At 37.5% G+C, this 22,209-nt stretch overlaps 2 protein-coding genes across 5 annotated transcripts; both read left to right on the forward strand.

Annotated features, from left to right (window-relative positions):
* Nucleotides 1–15,008, forward strand: SPATA22 (spermatogenesis associated 22). 4 transcript variants are annotated; one of them, XM_045085465.1, is made up of 9 exons: nucleotides 1–103; nucleotides 980–1,093; nucleotides 2,871–2,999; nucleotides 4,845–4,905; nucleotides 5,037–5,132; nucleotides 8,006–8,339; nucleotides 10,659–10,788; nucleotides 11,243–11,340; nucleotides 14,716–15,008. In XM_045085465.1, exons 2-9 carry the CDS (start codon nucleotides 1,051–1,053, stop codon nucleotides 14,905–14,907), a joined length of 1,083 nt encoding a protein of 360 aa, XP_044941400.1. In that variant the 5' UTR covers nucleotides 1–103; nucleotides 980–1,050; the 3' UTR covers nucleotides 14,908–15,008. The 4 variants fall into 4 exon arrangements, with proteins under 4 accessions (XP_044941400.1, XP_044941399.1, XP_044941402.1 ...); XM_045085464.1 differs by having other exon boundaries at nucleotides 4–109; XM_045085467.1 differs by lacking the exon at nucleotides 1–103 and adding an exon at nucleotides 117–631.
* Nucleotides 15,009–20,898: 5,890 nt separating this feature from the next.
* On the forward strand, nucleotides 20,899–21,859 carry LOC123393466 (olfactory receptor-like protein DTMT). Its single transcript, XM_045085476.1, has one exon. The coding sequence runs from the start codon at nucleotides 20,915–20,917 to the stop codon at nucleotides 21,857–21,859; it is 945 nt and encodes a 314-aa protein (XP_044941411.1). The 5' UTR covers nucleotides 20,899–20,914.
* Nucleotides 21,860–22,209: the final 350 nt, after the last annotated feature.

Raw genomic sequence — 22,209 nt, forward strand, 5'->3', positions numbered from 1 at the left:
CGCGCTTTTTCGGAGGCCGGGAAGTGGGCCGTAGCTGACTGGAGTGTGTCGCGGGACGCAACAGGCCGAAGACGACGGTTTTTCGAGGCGTAGGAACCTGAAGGTTGAAGTTGCGTGTCCTGTTGGCTGGAGGGTCAAGAAGGGAAAGACTGTATTATCCCTACTTACCAAACTCCCCCCGTCCCCAGATCAGTAGAGGTCGTTGGAAGAGCACTTACCTCTGACTGGGCCGCCTAGGAGGAGCCGTAATAGGGCCTCCTGGTCGCCATTTGAGACGAGACAGTGGGCTTTGGCGGGGGGAACTGGGGGGAGTGTGTGTGTGTGTGTGTGCGCGCGTGTGTACATTGGACATACTTCTTGCTCATCGACGCTGTCAACCGCCATCGGGGTCCAGTTAGAAGTTAGGGTCGAGCAACTCGGTGTTCCCGACTCCATGGTCCGGGGGAGGATGCTGATTTTGTTTGCGTGGTATTCGGAAATGTGATAGCCCTTGTAAGCCCCTCTCTGGTTCAGTGTGTGAGTTCCCTTGGTATTTCTGTGAGGAGAAAAAGTCGCACAACCTCTCGTTTTCTTCCTAGAATGACATCAAGAATGTTTTCTAAAGGGCTTGCTATATCCGGCTTCAAGCCTTGTAAGCATACCAGTTTGTCAGTGTTGTAGTCCATTTCCCTCTTTATACATTTGTTTCAGAACTGTTGCTATTATGAGTCCTTGGCCCTAGAATACATTATGTAGAGTGTGTGAAAATCCGTGCATGTTTAGGAAGAGCGGAATAGCCACCTTAGTTCTAACCAATTTCAAACAGAGTTGGAAAAGCAGATTGTTACAAATTCTTATGCAGGAAGAAAAGGTGCTGTAAGATGATTCCCTTATCAGGTTTGAAATCATAGTGTTAAATCCTAATTTCAGTAATTACTAGGCTGAGAATTTGATTTTTTTTTGTTGATACAATTTGAGTTGCAAATTTCTTTCTTTGAAGATTTAGTCAAACAACTTCATTTGTAAATTTGGAATGCTGAAGAAACGTTACAGACTTTGATATTGAAAAAAATGAAGAGAAACCTAAGTGAAAATTCAACTCGAAGTACAGCAGGTATTGAACAATTATATTCAATTTTATTTATTGAATTTTTATTTTAAATTTTGTATATCTTTATATACCATGTAAACCTTGTGAAGTTTATAGATGGGACATTTTGGAAGGAACTTTTAAAAAAGATTGAACATATAGTCTAGCCTCTTTACTTTTAGGTAAAGAACATATAGTCTAGCCTCTTTACTTTTTAGGTCCAAGGAAATGAAATAACTTAGTCAAAACTTTCAGTGGCAGAGGTAGGAGTAAAATGAAACATTCCTGGATTTACCCCAGCATTTTTTCTACAAACTTTATGTGCTTGAGTTGTTGTTCACTTTTAAGCTGAAAACATAGAAATAGATTTATTTCTATTATTATTCTATTTGTATTTGTGACTTTCTTATTTGAAATATTTCTATCTCCCTAACAACTTCCCCTACCGTTTCTGCTTTCCCGATTTATTAGTTAGTAAAGGATAGAGGATAAGGATGAGGAGAACCAGGAGTGTAGTGATAATGCACAGTGAAGACAGTCATAGCGATTTATGATAGCTGTACTGTATTCTAGCATTTAATTATATGTATTAATTTATTTACTCCTTACACCAGCCCTCTGGGATAGGCATTATAATTATCATTCCTGTTTTCCAGATGAGAAACTTAGGCACAGAGAGGTTAAGTAAGTAATTTATGAAGTGGCAGAGCCAGCATTTGGACCTAGGAATCTGGCTCTAGTGTTCATGCTCTTAATTACTATATTTCCCGCCTTCTCTGTGTATGTCATAATAGCAGAATGAGCTAAGGAAATTGCCCAAATTTATACTTGGAAGTTGTGATTCAAACTCAGGCAGTCTGATTTCAGAGCTCACATAATTTTCCCAGCCTTTTGGCATACAGTTATCATAGAGTCTATATTTTCTCCATAGTATACGTGTTGATAGATCAGCTAGGGTATGTTCTAGTGGCAAGATAATCTGAACTGAGTTTTAGGAAGCTTGGGCCCTATCTAGGCAAGCTTTTCAGATCCCTTTTTGTCTGAGATCCCTTCTAGTTTTAGTGTTTATAAATTCTGACTTTTGGCTTGACTTGAGATCCCAGGCCTCCCAGCTAGAGGGCTTGGACGTAATATTTATTTATCCTCATGTGGATTGAATATTATCACTTTAAGCATTCAGAAAATGATCCCAGAAAATATGCATTACAGACACCTGGAGTGCATTTTAAAATTCAGAGTTTTGGATTCCAAACTAAATCTGTTGAAATAAAATCCATGAGAGTGGGGTCTAGGAACTGGCGTGTTAAGGAAAATTCCATGTAAATCTTAGACTAAAGTTGGAGAACCATGGCCCTAAAGGGTGTGCTGTCACAGTCCAAAGAGTGGTTAGGGTTTTGGAAAGCATGGGTCAGAGTTTGGTTCTCCCTCACCTCTATTGTATTTGAAGGGCCCCCCTCGAGTTGACATGGTAATAAGAAGCACAGAAAGGAAATAAGGAAAACAAAAAGTGGATTTGGAAAGGGTTGGGGGGTGAGGAAGGAGATGGGAATTACTTCCAAACAAGTGAAATTAAATCAGAGTTAATGTAGAACAGGAAAGGAGTTTTTAATAGAGACAAATGAGGTTATTTGGGACCTTAAAAAGAATGTAAAAATCAATGCAAAGATACAGAAATAGATCTGTAATAAGTATAAAATTAACATATAGAAGTAGACAAATCAAAGTTGTTATTATACACAATTATTCTATAACTAGATCTATCTGCCTATTATGTACTAATTTATTGGTACATTCAATTTAGGCTGTTTGCCTGTACCATTGTTCAATCAGAAGAAGAGGAATAGACAGCCATTAACATCCAATCCACTTACAAATGATCCAAGTAGCAGTACTGCTTCTGACAGTTATGATTTCCCTCCTTTACCACCAGGTAAGGAAATATGGTGAAAATTTAAAAAAAAAATAGGAATTAAGATGATAGAAAATTAACATTTTAATTTTATTACAATGGAAATAGAAAGTTTATTTTTTTCTTCTTTCCCCTATCCAAATATAGGGATTACTTGGCTCTTTCTGAACATTCCAGTACAGTAGTTTGAGTTTCCTTGTCTACAAGGGTGGCTTAGCATTTAAATGGAGTATCTTAGATCTGAAGCCTTTGTTCTAATGAAGTTGTAACCCACATTGTAAAGATTTGTTTTTTTCTTTTTCAAGATCTATGGATATTGTAACTTAGGCATGTGGTGATAAAGAGTGGTGAAACTCAAGTTGCCTCAGGAATTGGGATCTGTGTACACATGAACACAGGAAAAATGGGAGAAAATTTAGACTTTAGGAAGGATAGAAGCCTAAAATTTCTACTGCTTGGCTTTTTTCTCTTCTGAGCATTTTTGCTTCTCTTCATTTGTTACTTTATTTCTCTCATCCAGTTGGCTTCCTTATAACTTCAGCCAGCCCATGAACTAAATTATCTTTGCTGGAAGTTAACATAGCCTTTTACTTCTAGTTCCCAGAGTCCACTGTTGACTGTCTTCTGTATCTTTTGATTAAATTTTAAAGACAGCCTTTGGTTCAGCACATCTTTTTAAGTAAGGTCACTAAAATTCTGGTTTAGCTTTATGATTAGGCCTCTCATCTCTGCAACAGTTAGCTGTGGTGGTGGGTGCTGAGAGGTCTTAATGTTTGCTGACTTTTTATTCCTCTTCAGAAAAAGGCACGGCCAGGCAGGTATTCTGCAATATACTTGGTATATGCTGATTGTATACATTTATATATTTTTGAGGATACCTTAAAAATCTTTAATAAGATATTTTGCAACTAGAATTTTAAAATTTCTCTCCCTTCCTCTCTCTCCCTCACCCCTCCAGGCCTTTGTCTGCTTGTAAATCTATAATTATTTTCTTTTCTTCCACATTTGAGGAATTCAAAGTAGGAATTTTATATTATTTTCATTTTTATTGACAAAAGAAAAAATCCATATGGATGTGCATAAATTGGCATTTATCTGATCATCGTCTGCCATCTAAAAAAATTCTCTGACATTTAAAGTATTTTTATAAATAGCATGAATGTTGTCCTCCATAGGGAAATGTTCATCCTTCTGAAATACTGTACTGTCCAAGCTCTGAGCAGGATTAAAATCTGTCAGAGATGTAATATGATTCTTATATTGGGTAAGAGATATGGCTAGCTCAGTGTTTTTCAAATTTTCATCTTGATCCATTAGTTTGGATGGGAAACAATCTTTAAAGAAGGAAATAGAAGAGAATAGAGTAGAATAGAAAATGTCAGGGAGCATCACACATGGTAAGGATATAAATTGATATTTCAGTTTTGTTATGTTCTCTCTCCTTTGTCTCTCTCTCTCTCTCATGTACACCATGCATGTGTGTACGTGTGTGTGTGTGCATATATTCTGGGCTATGATGTACTTTTTGCTGTGGGTTGGGTTCAAAAAAATTGAAGAAACATTGATTACACTAAATTCATGCTACAAAGTACAAGGTACTACACTAGAACTGATCATGGAAAAGATACAGATTAAACTACTACCTTTGTTTAAAATATAATGAGAAAGGAAGACATCTATGAAAATTAATAAGGCAGGCTGTGACAAATTCCACAATAAAGTGCTGTTTGAAGAACATACCCATATCTTCCAAGTCCTTTTCTTCTCTAGGCTTTTAGTTTTCCACCTATTAAATAAATATGAAGTGATTATTTTTAAAAAATGATACATATCTTACTTTTGTCTATGCTATTTGTATCTTTTGAGATTGGGCTTGGGAAGCTGTGAATCCAGAGTTTCCTCCTTCAGTGAAAACAGTGAACACAGGGTAGGTGGAAAAATATATACCACTGACTATATGTGTCTGTTACTGACTGATGTTATTCTTCATTGTATATTTTACATTTCTCAGTTTGGAAACAAACTGTTAATATTTAATAAGACCTATTTCTTTGAAAGGCAAATACCACATTCAGTTTCTCATCCTCCGAGAAGTCAAGATTCTGTGTCTAAGTCTATTCAATTAAATACTGAAAGAAGCAAGAGTCACTGGAGGTGAGTTTACTTAAGATTTCTCTTTTTTCTATCCTTCTCCTTCCCCTCTTTTTCTCTCCTCCATTCCCTCTTCCTTCCTCTCCTCTTCCTTTCTCAGGCAAAATTACATTTAGGAAATTTTTAAGCTAAATAGTAACTAACCCCATAGCAGTATTAGATACGTTTTATAAAAGAATTTTAAAAATGCTATATAAGACTTTAAAAATAGGCAAATTTTTAAAAAATGGGCAAATTTGTCAGTGAATATGTTTCCAAAGCGTTCTTCACGTTATATCGAAATTTCTGCCTATATTTGTCATCATGCTACAGATCATTAATAATCTAATTGGCAGTAGGTATAGAGTCAGGAATAACTGTATTTTAGTGTTGGATATATTTAGGAATTGCCAACCAAATAGAATGGTGAATTTCACCCTAGTAAGACAGTCAGCTCCATAAACAGAACAGAGTAAGAAAGAAAGATGATGACCAAAATGTGTGTACATAAACAGTGGTAGGTTCTCAGGAAATGAAGATGACTGTTAAGGAAGATGGTGAGAATGCTCCTGGATTATTGCTGTAAGAGTCTAAGTTTAATCCCTAAATAGGATGAAAAAATAAATAGTTAGGGAAAGGACATGGGTTATTTGTTAGGTTGAGGATTTTAGTATTCTTGAGTAACTAGTAACTACCGAAGGAAATAATTTTGGGAACAAAATATTAGAGAAACAACATCAAACATATATCTTCTATCAGTCTTGTTTAGTGCTATGGTACATTATTTTAATAATCCTTACAGCAATCCTGTAAAGTTAACCTTACCTTCACTTTTATTCGAGATACCATATTTTTTAAAGGGGAGAAACATTAATAAAATACTTAATAAGTACATCAAAACAATACATATATTTTAAAATTAGTTTTGCTCATGCTGGTTTCCTCAGAACCAGTTAGTTACATTCTTTAGAACCAGGGCTTATTACCTAGGCCATTCAGTGGTTTGAGATCGTCCTCAGAGGCACAGTTTCAGCTGCAGATGCTGTAAGAAAATGCCTTCTGACTGGCATTTGAGAATTAGGTAACATTGTAATATGGACAGGCAGTCAGTATTAGATATTCCAATTTGAAATCATAGATAATCTATCAGACAGTTGGACTATAACAACAGATGATCCAGGAGCAAAAACCATTTGAAAACCCAGGTAGGTGGCTGATAATCTGCTGAAGCTCTGATTCTCTGCTTAGGTTTAGAATCTCTGCTTTATCTTCACATCCATGTAGCCCCCGTTAACAGCTTGTTCTTGGGATCTCATTGAACACCTAGATCCAAAGAGAAGGATCCAAAGCAGACACTACCCTTCCCTTTTTAGAAGCCACTACAGCTTTAGTACCTTTCATGGTCTGGTTGGGATTTGAGGACGTGGCTGAGCTAGATTGGCTGCTGAAGCAGCATCCTTGTGTGGGCTCAGTCAGCAAGTTCAAAGGACTGTGGTTCTTCCAGGGCTTGTTCCCAGGCCAGGAGCGCCTGCTAGACAAAAATGTGGGAAGAAGTTAAAATGCATTATTAATAAGGAGCTGTGAGGGGTGCTTGGGTGGCTCAGTGGGTTAAAGCCTCCACCCTTGGCTCGGATCCTGGGATCATGCTCCATATTGGGCTCTCTGCTCAGCAGGGAGTCAGCTTCCTCCTCTCTCTCTGCCTGCTTCTCTGCCCACTTGTCTGTCAAATAAATAAATAAAATCTTAAAAAAAAATAAGGAGTTGTGAAACAAAGAAGCTTTTCTAAATTGAATAATAAACATAATTTTTATAGCCATGAGAGGAGACAGGCGAAGTTTGGTTTCTGTTCTCTCTACTGAAAATAAAATTGCTGTCATGTGAAGAGGTGGTGAATGTAGAAAAAATTTTAAAGAGGTGTATCAGACAGTTAATTAATAAAAATACAAGTAATTTTTTTTCTGGATATTTTGAAGTTTGTGAGATTTATCAACTTTTAAAGGTTTGAAATTATTCATGATTTCTCCTGTCCTTATTTTCATACCTAATTTTGCACCCAATTTACTTAAGAAGGCTGCCCACATTAACAAGCTTCAGGCCCCATACAATCTGGACTTGTGCCTGGTCACTGTGGAGACTCTATTATTTTCTCTAACAAGGGATGAGTTGTATTATTTGCCCCCTTGTAATACCAGTGATATTTTCAGGAAAATTACCCAGAAATAAGAATTTGTGACCTGGATTAGTTTCTCCCTGTTGAACTCTTAACTGGTCTGCTTAGAAATTATACTTTGGATTTTGGCCTCATTAACATCATGTTCTCATCAGTTAATATAATTCACTTAGATTAATGTAGTTACTAAAATGTTGCAACAGATTGATTAATTGGACTTTTAAGCTATGTAGTAAAAGCATAAAATTTCTAATCAAAGTTATCTACACTGCTTGTATTTATTCTCCTTGTGATTTAAAATCACCTATAAGCCATAACTTAACTTGTTAAAATTTTATTGTAGAAAATTTTAAAAATTAATGCATAAAGAAGCAGGCAAATATCCTCAGAATCTTACCACTCAGAGACAACCACTGTCAAATGAAAGCCTATAGTTTAAAAAATATACTTTATAACACTAAGCTCTGAGTTGGGAGACTAGGATTCTCTGGGTTCCAGATTGACAATAACTTGCTGTATAACTTCAGGCAAGTTACTTCCTAGGTTTCATCACCTAAAAAGAGAGGTATGATCTATTGTAGAGTTGTTGTGATAATGTATTTGGAAGTTCCAACTAATCAATAGTTACAAAGTACTTTATAAATCATAATTTTTCACTATTAATCTTTTAAAAGAAGATGTATATAGAAACAAAAAACCAATATTAATTTTAAAAAATCTATTACAGCTACAAGGATGGCAGCAAAAATACCAGCTGGAAACCATCGGACAGAAATGATGTTAGGTCTCAAAGCAAAAGAACAAACCTGGTGGCAAATGATGGAATAAATTCCTGTTGGGGAGCTCAGCAAGGGAAACAATTAAGAATATCAGAACCTCCTAACTTATCTCACCAAAGAGAAGCCAAAGTACTCAGACAAACACATTCGTCAGAAATACCTGGCTCCACAATGAGAGGTCTAGACAGAAGCAGTGCTTTACAGGCATTTAAACCAAGTTTTCAACAAAATTTATTTAAGAAGAAAATGTTGGATGATATTCCAGAAAAAAGTAGTCTTAAGGTAAACTTTATAAATATGGATCATTTACATTTAAAAATATGAGATAAATACTTAAATTACAGAGATAAGAGCATTTAAAAATCAATCTCATGGCATGCATTACATGATTAACACAAATACCTGGTCCCTGGTGTAGATAAAGGTTTCAAATATTTTCTTTGTGATTATGAATGAGTGTTCCTTTTCATAGTTGCCTTAGAGTGTCCTACGGGTTCTGAATCTCACTGTTGACTCATTATTGAGATGATGAGAGTTTATCCATTACTTACAGAAATTTCTCCCAGTTCCTTATGTGTCAGTCTAATTTTTTGTAAGAGGTCAGCAAACTCTTTTTTTAAAGGGCCAGATAGTAAATATTTTTTTACTTTAAAGTCATATTGTCTCAAGTATACCACTTAGCTCTACCATTGTAGTTTGAAAGCAACCATAGACAATACATAAATAATAGACTTGGCTGTGTTCCAATAAAAGTTTACAAAAACAGACAACAGGTTCGATTTGGACTGCAAGCCAGAGTTTATTTTACTTTTCCAGCTTCATATTCTATAATCTACAAATATATACTAGCCATTTCAGACCTTTCACAATTCTCAACAGGATATGCACTCTAATATGACTCTGCTTTGGTTTATTTTTTTTTCCATATCTATACATCAGCCTTACTTCCTCCTCTCACCACCCTTTGCTCTAATTGTTCTATATATTTTGTGTGCTGGTTGTTCACTACCTTCCTTTCCTTGTACCCTGGCCCAACACTCTGAGGGTTTTGAAGGGGCGGGTGTGGGAGGTGGGGGAACCAGGTGGTGGGTATTGGAGAGGGCATGGATTGCATGGAGCACTGTGTGTGGTGCAAAAATGATGAATACTGTTACGCTGAAAAATTTAAAATAAATAAATAAATAAATAAATTGGAAAAAAAAAAAGATTCTTTACTCTCCACTCTCCGTGCTCTGGAAGGCTGAGTTGTCCTACGTAGTGTAGCCTCCTGAGGTCCCCAGGCTAGCTCTTGTTAGGGGTCAGCCAATGGTAGTCACTGGCCGGAAATCAGAGGGAGAGAGAGAGGTTGGGTTTTCCTATTTTCTACCTGTTTAAATGTTGTACTGTGGGCAGTAGCTGTCCCCAAATGGTACAGCTCTTCCATGAGTCCAGCTTTCACAGGTGTGATAATTTTGTTTTTTTCCCTTGTCCTTTCAGCCTAAGAATAATGGAAGTCTCTTATTGTTGTTAGTCTCGAGGGCTTCAGTACCCTGTTTGTTTTGCCCATACACCTGTTAAGAAGTCTTTTCAACAATTGGGGTAATTTTTTTTTTTTTTTTGCTAGAAATCTGACTAATGTAGCTTATATCACAGTGGCTTTCAACCTTATATTTCCTTGTACAAAAGAATGATAGTTACCTTAGTAACAATTGTTCATTATGGCAGTAGCTCTCAATGGGAGGTATTCGTATCTTGGTTAGGAAGGGGAGGAGGAGGGAAGGTAACTGTAGTTAGAAAAAAAAGTCCCATCAAGTGTTCTTTGATGTACTGCCACCCTCACGAGGGAAAGTACCCTCTTGCCCCCTGAAATTAGTACTTGACATACTTTATTCTTAGTTGATCTTTAAAAATGCCAAATACATTCTCATCTTAGGGCCTTTATATTTTGTTGTTACCTCCACCCTCACTTAACAACCTATTTAAAATAATAATTCCTATTTCTCTTTATGCTTTTACTCTGTTTTTCTTGAATTCATAGGATATATTAATTTCTGACATTCTATTATGTATTTATTTGTTTATTTTCTGAATACTCCATTAGAGGGCAATATTGGTGAGGTATCTTGTCTGTTTTGTTCAGTGGTGGTTCCTCATTAGCTGTGTTTGGCACATAGTTAATGCCAGTAAGAACTTTTGGAATGAATGAGTGAGTGTGTTTGGCTCCCCTGTTAGAGTGTGAACACATTAGGGAAAGGAACTGTGTTCTATGCACCTGTGTTTATCAGAGGATTGGCACACAAAGCTCTAAAAATATTCAGTGAATAAATAAATGAGTGCGTGGATGTCCATACAGATAATTTTCTTCTTGGTTTATTGTCTTCAAGTATATCCTAGTTTCTCCTCCTATAAACTGCTAATGATATCTTTAATTTAAGGAGTAACTACTAAAATTTTCAATATTTTCTTATATATTCTATACATAAGGACCTAGGATCTTTACATGGAAAGTGAAGGAGTATGACAAGAAAAAAAAAAATGAATAGCTTCTCAGCCTTTTGGCTAAGATAAGTGTAAAAAAAAAAAAAAAGGTTTTTCTAATGCTATGTTTTTATTTTTCAAAAGGAAAGCTCATTTTATCAGTTAAAGCTCAAGGAAAAAGATAATTCTTTAAGAATTATATCTGCAGTTATTGAAAGCATGAAGTACTGGCGTGAACGTGCACAGAAAACTGTACTTCTTTTTGAAATATTGGGTAGGTAAAGTACTTTGGAAAACCTCAAACTATTTGGACAATAGTCTTAAATGTCTATAGGAATACCTAGGGGATCTTAAAAATAAAATTTGGAAAAGGATATTAAGGTTTATTAGGATTTTCCTCATTTCTTAGATTTGTTATTGATTTGTGACTTAAGACGTATTTAGTTATTTTTGATAGTATTCTTCTGATTCATAATGTTAAAACGGGAAAGATTGTTACAGGGGCTCTGTCTTAACTCCTGAGTTGAATAGGGCCAGAAATTTAGTTTTCCTTAATATTTAACAGTTTCAGAGATATGGTTCCCGCTTAAGATGTAGTCTGTATTATTGTATAAATAAAACTAGAAGAGCTTTGTGTAGGAATAGTTATTTAAATATTAGTTCCCACTGTTAAATTTTATTTGCATTTTACCAGCACTGATTTTCTCCCCTATTTTAATGTTGCTTAGCTGTTCTCGATTCAGCTGTTACACCTGGTCCATATTATTCAAAGACCTTCCTTATGAGAGATGGGAAAAACACTCTGCCTTGTGTATTTTATGAAATAGTGAGTATTTGTTTAAATATTATTTGCAAAGCTTGTGCCAACCAAACATACAAAGGCTGGCTACATTTCCGTCATAGTAGAAATTCTGTTAACAATTTGGTATTACTTTCAACATTTCGTTTGGTTCTAATTCTGACTTTAAAGTTTATTTGTTCAGCTAATAGAGATAACCTACTGTGTGCCAGGTGCTGTACTAGATGCAAGGGATACAAAGTAGAATACAGGTGCTAAACAGTTCTTTCTCTTAGAATTTATTGTAGTCTCAGATAGAAAGAGGTACATAAATATTACATTGTGGTATGATAAGTGGTAGGTAGAGGTATGTACAGTGTGCTATAAAATAGACAGGATGGCGCAGATCAGAGAAAGACTTTTCAAGAATGTAGTAACTTATCTTACATGTTTAAAGAGTAATAAATAATAATAATAATAATAAATAAAGAGTAATAAATGAAGCCAAAGTGTGTGGGAGGTGGGAGGAATGAATTCTTAGGTAAGAGGGCAGCATATGCAAGGACATGAAGCTGAGAGCATGGATAATCAACAGAGTGTGGAAGGACAGTGGTTCTGAAGTTGGAGGAAGGCAGGGAGTGGGCTGGGATTTAGGAAAGATTCTTGGTGACGAATAAGGCTGCAGGTGACAAAGGAGGCTGGAGATTTTGTAAAACTTACATACTTTGTAGAAGAGTTTGGTATTAATTCTGAAATCAGATTTGGATTCCAACTTTTACCCCACTATTTACTAGCTTTATGACCTTGAGTAAGCTGCTTAAATTCCCTGAGTTTTTTTTAATCTGTAAAATGGGAAGACAATTCCTACTGAAAGGTTGTTTTGGAGATTAGATAATAAAATATATGAATGTACGTTTTCTGACACATAGTAGATAAAAAAAGTAAGTATATTACTAATTTCTATAATATCTTTAATGCTTATTTTTCTCTAGTCTGTTAAGTTTAAAAATCTTTTATTGAGGGCACCTGGATGGCTCACTTGGTTGGGCGTCTGCCTTCGGCCCAGGTCATGGTCCCGGCGTCCTGGGATTGAGTTCCGCATCAGGCTTCCTGCTCAAGCCGGGAGCCTGCTTCTCCCTCTGCCTCCTCTTTCTCCGTTTCTCATGAATAAATGAATAGAATCTTAAAAAAAATCTTTTATTGAAGTAGAACATATACCTAAAAGTATACAAATCATAATTGTACAGTTCTGTGATGTGCCTATGACATATCACAAAGTGGACATTACCAAGGCTGAGAAAAAGAACATTGCTGTCACTCCATGCATCCTGCGTCTCCTCCCATTCTCTACCTCCTCTCTCCTACCTAAAAGCAACTACTATGCTGATTTTTAATATCACAAAATAAATCTGTTTAGTTTTGAACCTTATATAAATAGTATTATATGGTATGTCTTTAAAGTCTGTCCCTCAACACAATGTTTGTAAGATTCATCTGATATTTTGTGTAGCTATAGTCTATTTATTTATATTTCCATGTACAATATTCTGTTGTAAAACAATTTAGCTTTCTATTCTACTGTTGGTGATATCCAAGTTTCCAGATTTTTTGCTGTTATGAATAATATTCTATGAATAGTCTTGTATATATCTCTTGTGCATATACACATATTTCTGTTGAGCATATACCTAGAAGTAAAATCACTGCATCATAGTTCATGTGTATGTTCCAATATAGTAGTTATTTACCAAAGAATTTTCCAAAGGTTTGTACTTATTTAGACTCTCACAATCAGTGTAGACAAATTAAGTTTTTCTGCATTCTTATCAACACTTAGTACTGCCAGTCTTTTTTATTTCAGCTATGTAGGTTTTTAGTGCTACCTTACTTTTCTGCAGTTCCTGATAACTAATGAGGTTGAACACCTTGTATGTTTACTGGCCACTTAGACACCTTCTTCTGTAAAGTCTTTTCAGGCCTCTTACTCTTTTCTATTGAATTATTGTTTTATCCTTACTGATTTATCAGAGGTTTTTTGTGTGTGACTATTTTGGGTACAATTTTTTGTCCATTATTTGTATTGCAAATTTTTTCTCATACTCCATAGTTTGCTTTTTCAGTCTTTTATTTTTTTTAAAGATGTATTTATTTATTTGACAGAGACACAGTGAGAGAGGAAATACAGGCAGGGGAGTGAGAGAGGGAGAAGCAGGCTTCCCGCCAAGTAGGGAGCCCAAGTGGGGCTCGATGCCAGGCTTGATCATGACCCAAGCTGAAGGCAGATGCTTAATGACTGAGCCACATGGGGGGGGGCCTGCTTTTTATAGTGATGGCTGTTGAGGAACAGAAATTCTGCTTTTTAATAAAGCCTTTTTAGCAATTATCAATGCTACCTTTTATACCCAGTGTTTTTAATGACCATTTGGTGAAGGGAATTCCAGAATACTCACCTTTAATTAATGATTCAGAAGATTTGATGCTGGCTGGTCTTTTTCCATTTTACAAATCCCATGAAAGGTGTAGCCCTTTTGGGTACCAACCCTAGGCCAAGGGTGAGAGTGAGAATGGTGACCAGAATCTCTTTTCCTTGGGAGCCTCTGATTCCTTTTTTTCTCTCCCAGTCCTAGGCGACTGTCAAAACCTCTGCTCAGTTTCTTAGACTCTCAACTGCCTTGGCTGTTCTTGACAGATAATCTCAAGGGGAAACATTCCTAAATGTCAAGCCCCACTTTGTACTTCTGTCTTTTCCCAGATGGGAGTCTCTCTATTCCCTCACTGCATTGGTAGCTCTCTAATGTCTATGAGGAGATTTAAAAATATTTCATCCACCTATTTGAGTTGTTCTTAGCTAGAGAGTTGCTCTGAACTACCTGATCTGCTGTTTATTGGAAGTGGAACTCTAGCAGTCTAATAAAGTGAATAATTCATGTGCCATTACATTGGGAGTTATTCAGTCTTTTTTTTTTTTTTTTAAAGATTTTATTTATTTATTTGACAGAGAGAAATCACAAGTAGATGGAGAGGCAGGCAGAGAGAGAGAGAGGGAAGCAGACTCTCTGCTGAGCAGAGAGCCCGATGCGGGACTCGATCCCAGGACTCCGAGATCATGACCTGAGCCGAAGGCAGCGGCTTAACCCACTGAGCCACCCAGGCGCCCCAAGGAGTTATTCAGTCTTTTAAGACCAATAGTTTACCAGCTTGTAAGAAGCCCTACTCAAGTGAATGTCTTTCTTCTGTGGCAGGACACCCATATATGCCTAGCTATCTTGGTCTTACAGGCAGTGGGGCCCTAAATCAGGTTGAGGGAATTACAGCTTTTTGGGGTGATTCATATTTAGTTGGTCATATGATTAGTTTTTTAAAAAACTGAAATTCAGATGAAGTAAATAATAACTTCTTTGATATTTATTTTTTAAAAAACAGGATCGTGAACTTCCAAGACTGATTAGAGGCCGAGTTCATAGGTGTGTTGGAAACTATGACCAGAAAAAAAATATTTTCAAATGTGTTTCTGTTAGACCAGCATCTGTTTCTGAACAAAAAACTTTCCAAGCCTTTGTTAAAATTGTAGATGCTGAGATGAAATATTATACTGATACAATGAATGAAATTTAAATAGTAATAAGGGAAGTTTAAATATTATAATTTAAAGCATTTTCTTATTGTTTAAATGATCATCTCCATACTTATAGCTGCTGTTTTTTGAAGTTCATTTGTTGATTAAAACATTTCAATCTTTTTAAATGTGGAGTTTTTTTAAATGAAAATGGTACATTTGCTAAAATTAAACAGCCATTTCTAGGTAAAAATCCTCAAAATAGTAGGAATAGATGCTTATTTAACATGATATAATAATATATTTGAGTCAGCCCAAAAGCCAACATCAAGCTTAATGGGAAAATATAGGGACATTTCCACTAAAATCAGGAATAAGACAAGGGTGCCCACTATCAGTACTGTTACTTGGAAGGAGAGGTAAACCATGAAAGACTATGGACTCTGAAAAACATCCTGAGGGTATTGAAGGGCGGGGGTAGGAGGTTGGGGGAACAAGGTGGTGGGTATTAGGGAGAATTCGTATTGCATGGAGCACTGGGTGTGGTGCAAAAACAATGAATACGCTGAAAAGAAATAAAAAATTAAAAAAAAAAAAAAAAGAAAGAGGGTGGTAGAGAACATAGAGATACAGCATCAAAGGCAAGGACTCCAGAGGAGGCCAGAGACAGAGGAGGTCTGTGCCAGCAGGTGTGAAAGCTCCTGAGATAAAGACCTAACAGATCAAAGGGAGCTGCTCAGACAAGACAGACCCCTGGAGGAGACAGGGACAGGCAGAGATCAGGCAGGCTGGAGCCCTTGGGAAGATGTCTTTGAAGGGAGGGGTGTATCAAGAGGTGCCTTGGGGCACTGTTATGCTGAAAAGAAATTAAAAAAAAATGTAAGCAGGAAAAAAAAAATACTGGTCTTAAATAGATTTCCAAAAATGCTAATAAAATAGATACTAGATTAAAAAAAGAATTATGTAAGAACTGCTAGTCTATGCAGTTCATTTAATTATTTCAAATATTTAGTGTGCATATGTAATATATATTTGTATATTTATATATAATTTACACTTAATTCTCTATTTTCCTATATCCTTCTAAAATGCATCTGCACTCTGGTCTTTCCTCCCTACCTCCTCTCCCTGCCCTCATGTTTAAGATCGCAATTGCTCACCACTCTATAAAACGAATAAGTGGAGGGGAGTAATAGTCTCCAGCTTCAAAAGCAATCAATTACGATGGAGAAATCCCTTGGAAGGTACATGGAAGGAGGATGCAGAGGATGATAGCAAGTTCTTGTCTGGCTTCGCAGTTACTGCCTTATACCAAAGTTGTGATGCCAGTTGGGAGATCACATCCCAAAAAGATTGGTGTATACTTCTATGGAATATGAACCAGGAACCCACACATGGTGCTACTTCTCCCATAGCCATGATATATGGGTCTGGGAATCAAGAGGTGGTAGCAGGACTGACTTTTGTCATTATTACACCAAATGATGACCTGACAAAATTTTGCTTCCCACCCCGACAATTTTAGGCTTCTGGTTTAGTGATCTTACTTTCTGTTATAGTCTGGGTTGCTCAAAATGCAAACAAAATCTTATTATTTGCTAGTATTTTTTTGGTACTGTTATCTCACAGGAAGAGACAGAAGGGTATAAATAATGAAGAAAGGACAACCAATAAGTGGGGTGGGGTGACTTATTAAGTTGACCACTACTGGTGAATAAGGCTTGTTGAAATGCATCATAGAACTGTCCAGCGTAGTGAAAATGGGAAGCGTATATTCCTTAGCTCCCACCACTTGTTTTTTTTTTAAGGGTTGACACATGGGTCCTGGACTCCCTGACATCAGTATTATCAGTATTAAACTGGCTACCTGTGATATTCTTCCCTGTGGAAGCAGAAAAACCCTATGACAAGATGCAATAATCAGGTGGAGCAGGCCTGAAGTAATATAGTTAGATTATATCTCTGTGAAGCTGGTTAAAGTCTGCGGAACTAGTTACTGCAGCTGTAGCTGGAATCAAAGATGTCTGAGAGAATCTGAAGTGCTGCACAAGAAGTTTCTGGTACATCTCCTAAAGAATGTTTCTACCAGGATTGCTTTAATGGTTCTATTCTATGGGAAGCTGAGACTGCCACTTGGCCATTTTAGTTTTTTTTGTGTTAATGAACCAACAGGCAAAGAAAGGAGCTATGATACTGTCTGGGAGTCATTAAGTCTAAATTAACAATAGAAAATTGGATTTCTCTACACAATGAGGAAAGACCATGCCTGATATCCAGGAGGTTCTTTAGAGTACTACTTAGTAAAAGATAATGGAAAACCATAGTGACCCAATAAAGACATCAACACTGAGGATTTGGACTCGCAAGAAATGAAAGTTGAATGTAAAGAAACCACGTAGCTACAGTGATACACATAGAAGAAATATGGAAGAAGGAGTTATAAATATTAGCTATGGCCTTATGACCAATACAGAGTAAGAAACAACTGGAAACTAGGAGGTAATCTGACACATGTGGATAGTGGTGGCAGGGTGCTATTAAGGTTTCCTACAGATGTAAGAAGCTAAACATACCTCAATGGAATGAAAATCTGGGTTTCTTTTCCATCACTGCATGAGGAAAAATTGAAATGATCTGGGAGAGTTACCTTTTATTCCAGTACTTCCTATGCATCTGCATATGATTGGGTCTTAGGGATCTAATCTTTATTAGCTGCAGGTTTATCTCTCCCCTTGAGTATGTTTATGAGAAACTGGGTTGTAGTGAGAGGTGATGCCACCCTGGGAATTTTTCCAAAATATGTCTTTCATGGCACTTTCTTCAAAGACCACTGATGACGATTTCTTGCCCGCAATAAAGCCTTTTACCCTGTAAGATATTTTAGGAATTCATAGCCTTGTCCCTATTCCTTTCTATGGCTTCTCCAAGCATCCTCCTTCACCTTCCAAAAGGAAGGCTCCAGCCCCATGGGACTACTGTCCATTCCCTAAACAGGGAGTGATTAAACATCCATATTATGAACTTCTCTCCTTCCCCACCTTCCCCCAAAGATTAGTGAGGTATGATCAGTGATGTAATCAGTCACTGCTCCAGGACTCAGAGCATTTGTCGCAAGGGTCCTGGGTAATTTCTGTGTCTTTAATGAGTTCCTTTAGGATCTAGACTCCTCTGGGATCCAGGGCCCCTTAGGCCTAGGGATGTATAGAATGGGAGATTTGAGAAGGGATGCTGCAGACACAGGTGATGACTACAAAAGCTGGCACTAACATGTCTTAGTAAACAAAGGGAAACAGGACCTTAAGTTAGTGTGCTGGTGTCACCCTCAGGCATACTGGGTAGGTTGGGCAAAGGGTGAATGAGCTGATCCATTAGGGTCCTTCTAATCCAAGAGTCTTGTTTTTCCATGTTGTATGACATTCTTCAGGATAGGTTCTTCAGGTATGATAATCCTCCTCTTCTTCATCTCCCTGCCTCCTGAGACTTCCCTAGAAATATTTTGTCTGATGTTACACCATCATATGGTTACATAACTGGTTACACTGGTGTAACCTGTTAAACCAGTTACATCAGTTCACCAGTTACATTTTGTCTTTTTTTAATAATAATATTCATAAATATTGCTATATAAGATCTCAAATCCAGAAATTACCTGTATTTCTTCCTTTTATCCCCAAGTTACTAAATCTCGAGATCCATCAGGTTCTTTTTTTCTTTTCTTTTTTTTTTTTTTACAGCAATATCACTGAATCTTGTGGATACAGCTAAAGGAAATAGTGACGGTGTGGATGTATACTGGGTCAGCTATTTTGGTTAAAGAGCAGCATAGTTGAAGTTCAAATTTTCCATGAGTAACAGGGTTATGTCAGGCAATTCTATAATAAAGTGCTGGAAGTTATTAATTTTTGTTATAAGATGATTTGGTAGAAGTAAATATTCTAATAGAAGTTTGCTGTCTCTAAAGTTGAAGGAATGCATGTCTCAGCCTGAAGCACAGCCAATGGATATTTATGGAACATTGGCTATATCGAGGCACTGTGCCAGGTGCTGACACTTCTGCAGTCATGAAGGCAGACGTGGCCTCTCCTGTATGTTTACCATCCAATAGGGAGAACAGCTGTAACCAATCTCCTAGGCATTCAGTGCTTGAGGGGCAAGTATGGGATGCCTGGAAAACATAGTAGCAGCTTCTTATTGGTCTGGGGAAGGGGGCCAGGAGAGATACAGCTGAGTAAATGACATATAATATGCTGAAGGGTAAGTAGGAACAAACCAGGTGAGGAGGGAGCAGAGAGAGGAAGATGCTAGGCAGGGGGAACAGCAAGTAGAAAAGACTGGTGGCAAGAAATTGTGCCTTTCAAGCCCAGCATTTCTGGACAGGTGAATGTGAGTGTCACTATGGGGCCAAGTGAAGCTGTTGATGTCAGCAAGTTGTTGAAGCATCTTTTGTGCAATTCCTTTGAGAGGAATTTTGCTTTTTATCTTTTTAAAATGAGATTTTATCTATCTACTTGAGAGAGAGTATGAAAAAGAGAATGGGCAGTTGGGAGAGGCAGAGGGAGAACCAGGCTCCCTGCAGAGCAAGGAGCCTGATGCAGTACTCAATCCCAGGACTCTGGGATAATGACCTGAGCCAAAGGTGGACGCTTAACTGACTGAGCCATCCAGGCATCCCTTGACTTTTATCTTAAGAGCAATCAGAATTCCATGAAGATGTTAGGGAGAATGATGATTCAGATTTTCATCTTAGAATGCCACAGTATTAATGAAGGATATTGAAGGAGAGAGTGTTTTTTTGTTATTGTTTGTTTTTTAAAAGATTTATTTATTTTTTTTCCACCTCCAATTTATTTGATTTGATTTTATTTTTTTTAACATTTTTAAAAATTTTATTTATTTTGAGCATAACAGTATTCATTGTTTTTGTACCACACCCAGTGCTCCATGCAATCCGTGCCCTCTCCAATACCCACCACCTGGTCCCCCCAACCTCCCACTCCCCCATCACTTCAAAACCCTCAGATTGTTTTTCATAAAGATTTATTTGTGAGAGTGAAAGAGAGAGGGCATGAGTGGGGGAGGTCAGAAGGAGAAGCAGACACCCCACTGAGTGGGGAGCCTGATGTGGGATTTAATCCTGGGACTCTGGGATCATGACCTGAGCTGAAGGCAGATGCTTAATGGACAGAGCCACTCAGGCTTCCAGAAGGAGAAACTGTTCAAGTGTGGAAGTAAGGAGAAAAGTGAAGAGAAAAAGGCTGTTCCAATAGTACAGACAAGACATGATGTCAGCCCAGTCAGGATAGTGAAGGTTGAAATAAGGAATGGATGAATGAGAAAGAGGTTTAATGTAGCTGAATCTTTAGGATGTGTTGACAGATTGGATATTGAGGATGAGAGAGGATGGAAGGAAAGAAAACTCTCATGTGTATGACCTGTGCCTGGATTTCTTTTACGTGAGAGATGTAGAGGTACAGGTTGGGAGGGGGGCAGGGTGAGATCATGAGTTTTATTTGTGATCTACTGAACCAAAGATGCTTGTGATTGTATATGAAGAGATAATCACTACGCAATTGATGATATAGTTTCTGAGGTGATAGAGATTTATCAATGAGATTTACATGGTAATTTATGCCATGGGAATAGGCCATTCTTTTAGGGCTGTATATGTGGTTTTATAAGAGAACAGTATTTAGGGAAAGGCCCAAGAAAACACTGATACATAAGATACCGTTATAGAGGACACCAATCACAGTTCCTGAGAATGAAGGGCTGAGAACCAGGATTATCACACAGAAGATAAGAGATAAGAGTGTTTCAGAAGAGAGGGAAGAGTAAACCATTTGACATTTTAACAACCATTTGACATTTTAACAACCATTGTAAGGAGTGAGAAATGAAAAAAGTCTGAAAGTGATTGGATTTAGTGATTTGTTATATTGTGGTTACAGAATGCTGTTCTGGATAATGAGAGTGAAATCAATTATTGCAGAACAACTTATCTTGTATCATAGAAATTGTTAATTTTTATTCAGGTTTATAATGGACAAAAGATACTGGACACAGAGCATGACAAGAAAGAATCAAACTGTCATCTCAGAATTTGTCCTCCTGGGCCTGCCCATTGATCCAGATCAGCGAGACTTGTTCTATGCCCTGTTCCTGGCCATGTATGTTACCACTGTCCTAGGGAATCTTATAATCATCATCCTCATTCGCCCGGACTCCCACCTCCACACGCCCATGTATTTGTTTCTCAGCAATTTGTCTTTCTCTGATATCTGCTTCTCTTCTGTGACCATTCCCAAGTTGTTACAAACCATGCAGGGCCAAATCTCCTCCATTCCCTATGCTGGCTGCTTGACCCAGATGTACTTCTTCCTGTTTTTTGCAGATCTAGAGAGCTTCCTTCTGGTGGCCATGGCCTATGACCGCTATGTGGCCATCTGCTTCCCCCTGCACTATACCAGCCTTATGAACCCTAAGCTCTGTCTCTCCCTGGTGGTGCTTTCCTGGGTACTGACCATGTTCCATGCTATGTTACACACTCTGCTCATGGCCAGATTGTGGTTTTGTGCAGAAAACAAAGTCCCCCACTTTTTTTGTGATATGTCTGCTCTGCTGAAGCTGGCCTGCTCTGACACTCGAGTTAATGAATTGGTGATATTTATCATGGGAGGGCTCATTCTTGTCATCCCATTCCTGCTCATTATCATGTCTTATGCACGGATTGTGTCCTCCATCCTCAAGGTCCCTTCTGCTAGGGGTATTCACAAAGCCTTCTCCACCTGTGGCTCCCACCTCTCTGTGGTGTCTCTCTTCTATGGGACAGTTATTGGTCTCTACTTGTGCCCATCAACTAATAATTCTACTGTTAAGGAGACTGTCATGGCCATGATGTACACTGTGGTCACCCCCATGCTGAACCCCTTCATTTACAGCCTAAGGAACAGAGACATGAAGGGGGCCCTGGGAAGAGTTCTTTTCAAGAAAAAAATTACCTTGCCTGTATAATGGTAAAGCCAGGGACTTTTACATTGTTTTATCAAGTAGATACATTGTTATTAATATCAGAATATTGACCCAGGCCTTTTTTCACTATGACATTTTCTGTTTAAATGACATACTATTCTGTTCCATTGATCTATGTGTCTGTTTTTGTGCCAATACCATGCTGTCTTGATGATCACAGCTTTGTAATATAGCTTGAGGTCAGGGACTGTGATGCCCCCAGCCTTGGTTTTGTTTTTCAACATTCCTCTGGCAATTTGAGGTCTTATCTGTTTCCACATAAATTTTAGGATTGTTTGTTCCAGCTCTGTGAAAAATGTTGATTGTATTTTGATAGGGATTCCACTGAAAGT

This window comes from Mustela putorius, unplaced genomic scaffold (genome assembly GCF_011764305.1).
Source record: "Mustela putorius furo isolate JIRA1106 unplaced genomic scaffold, ASM1176430v1.1 tig00000867_pilon_pilon_pilon, whole genome shotgun sequence".
NCBI lineage: Eukaryota > Metazoa > Chordata > Mammalia > Carnivora > Mustelidae > Mustela > Mustela putorius.

Bases quoted from the DNA above. Each gene is read 5' to 3' on its own strand.
- SPATA22 (XM_045085465.1), top strand. From the start codon at position 1,051: ATGAAGAGAAACCTAAGTGAAAATTCAACTCGAAGTACAGCAG. The intron at 1,094-2,870 runs GTATTGAACAAT...CATTCAATTTAG, and splicing joins TTCAACTCGAAGTACAGCAG to GCTGTTTGCCTGTACCATTG. The intron at 10,789-11,242 runs GTAGGTAAAGTA...AATGTTGCTTAG, and splicing joins ACTTCTTTTTGAAATATTGG to CTGTTCTCGATTCAGCTGTT.
- LOC123393466 (XM_045085476.1), top strand. From the start codon at position 20,915: ATGACAAGAAAGAATCAAACTGTCATCTCAGAATTTGTCCTCCTGGGC.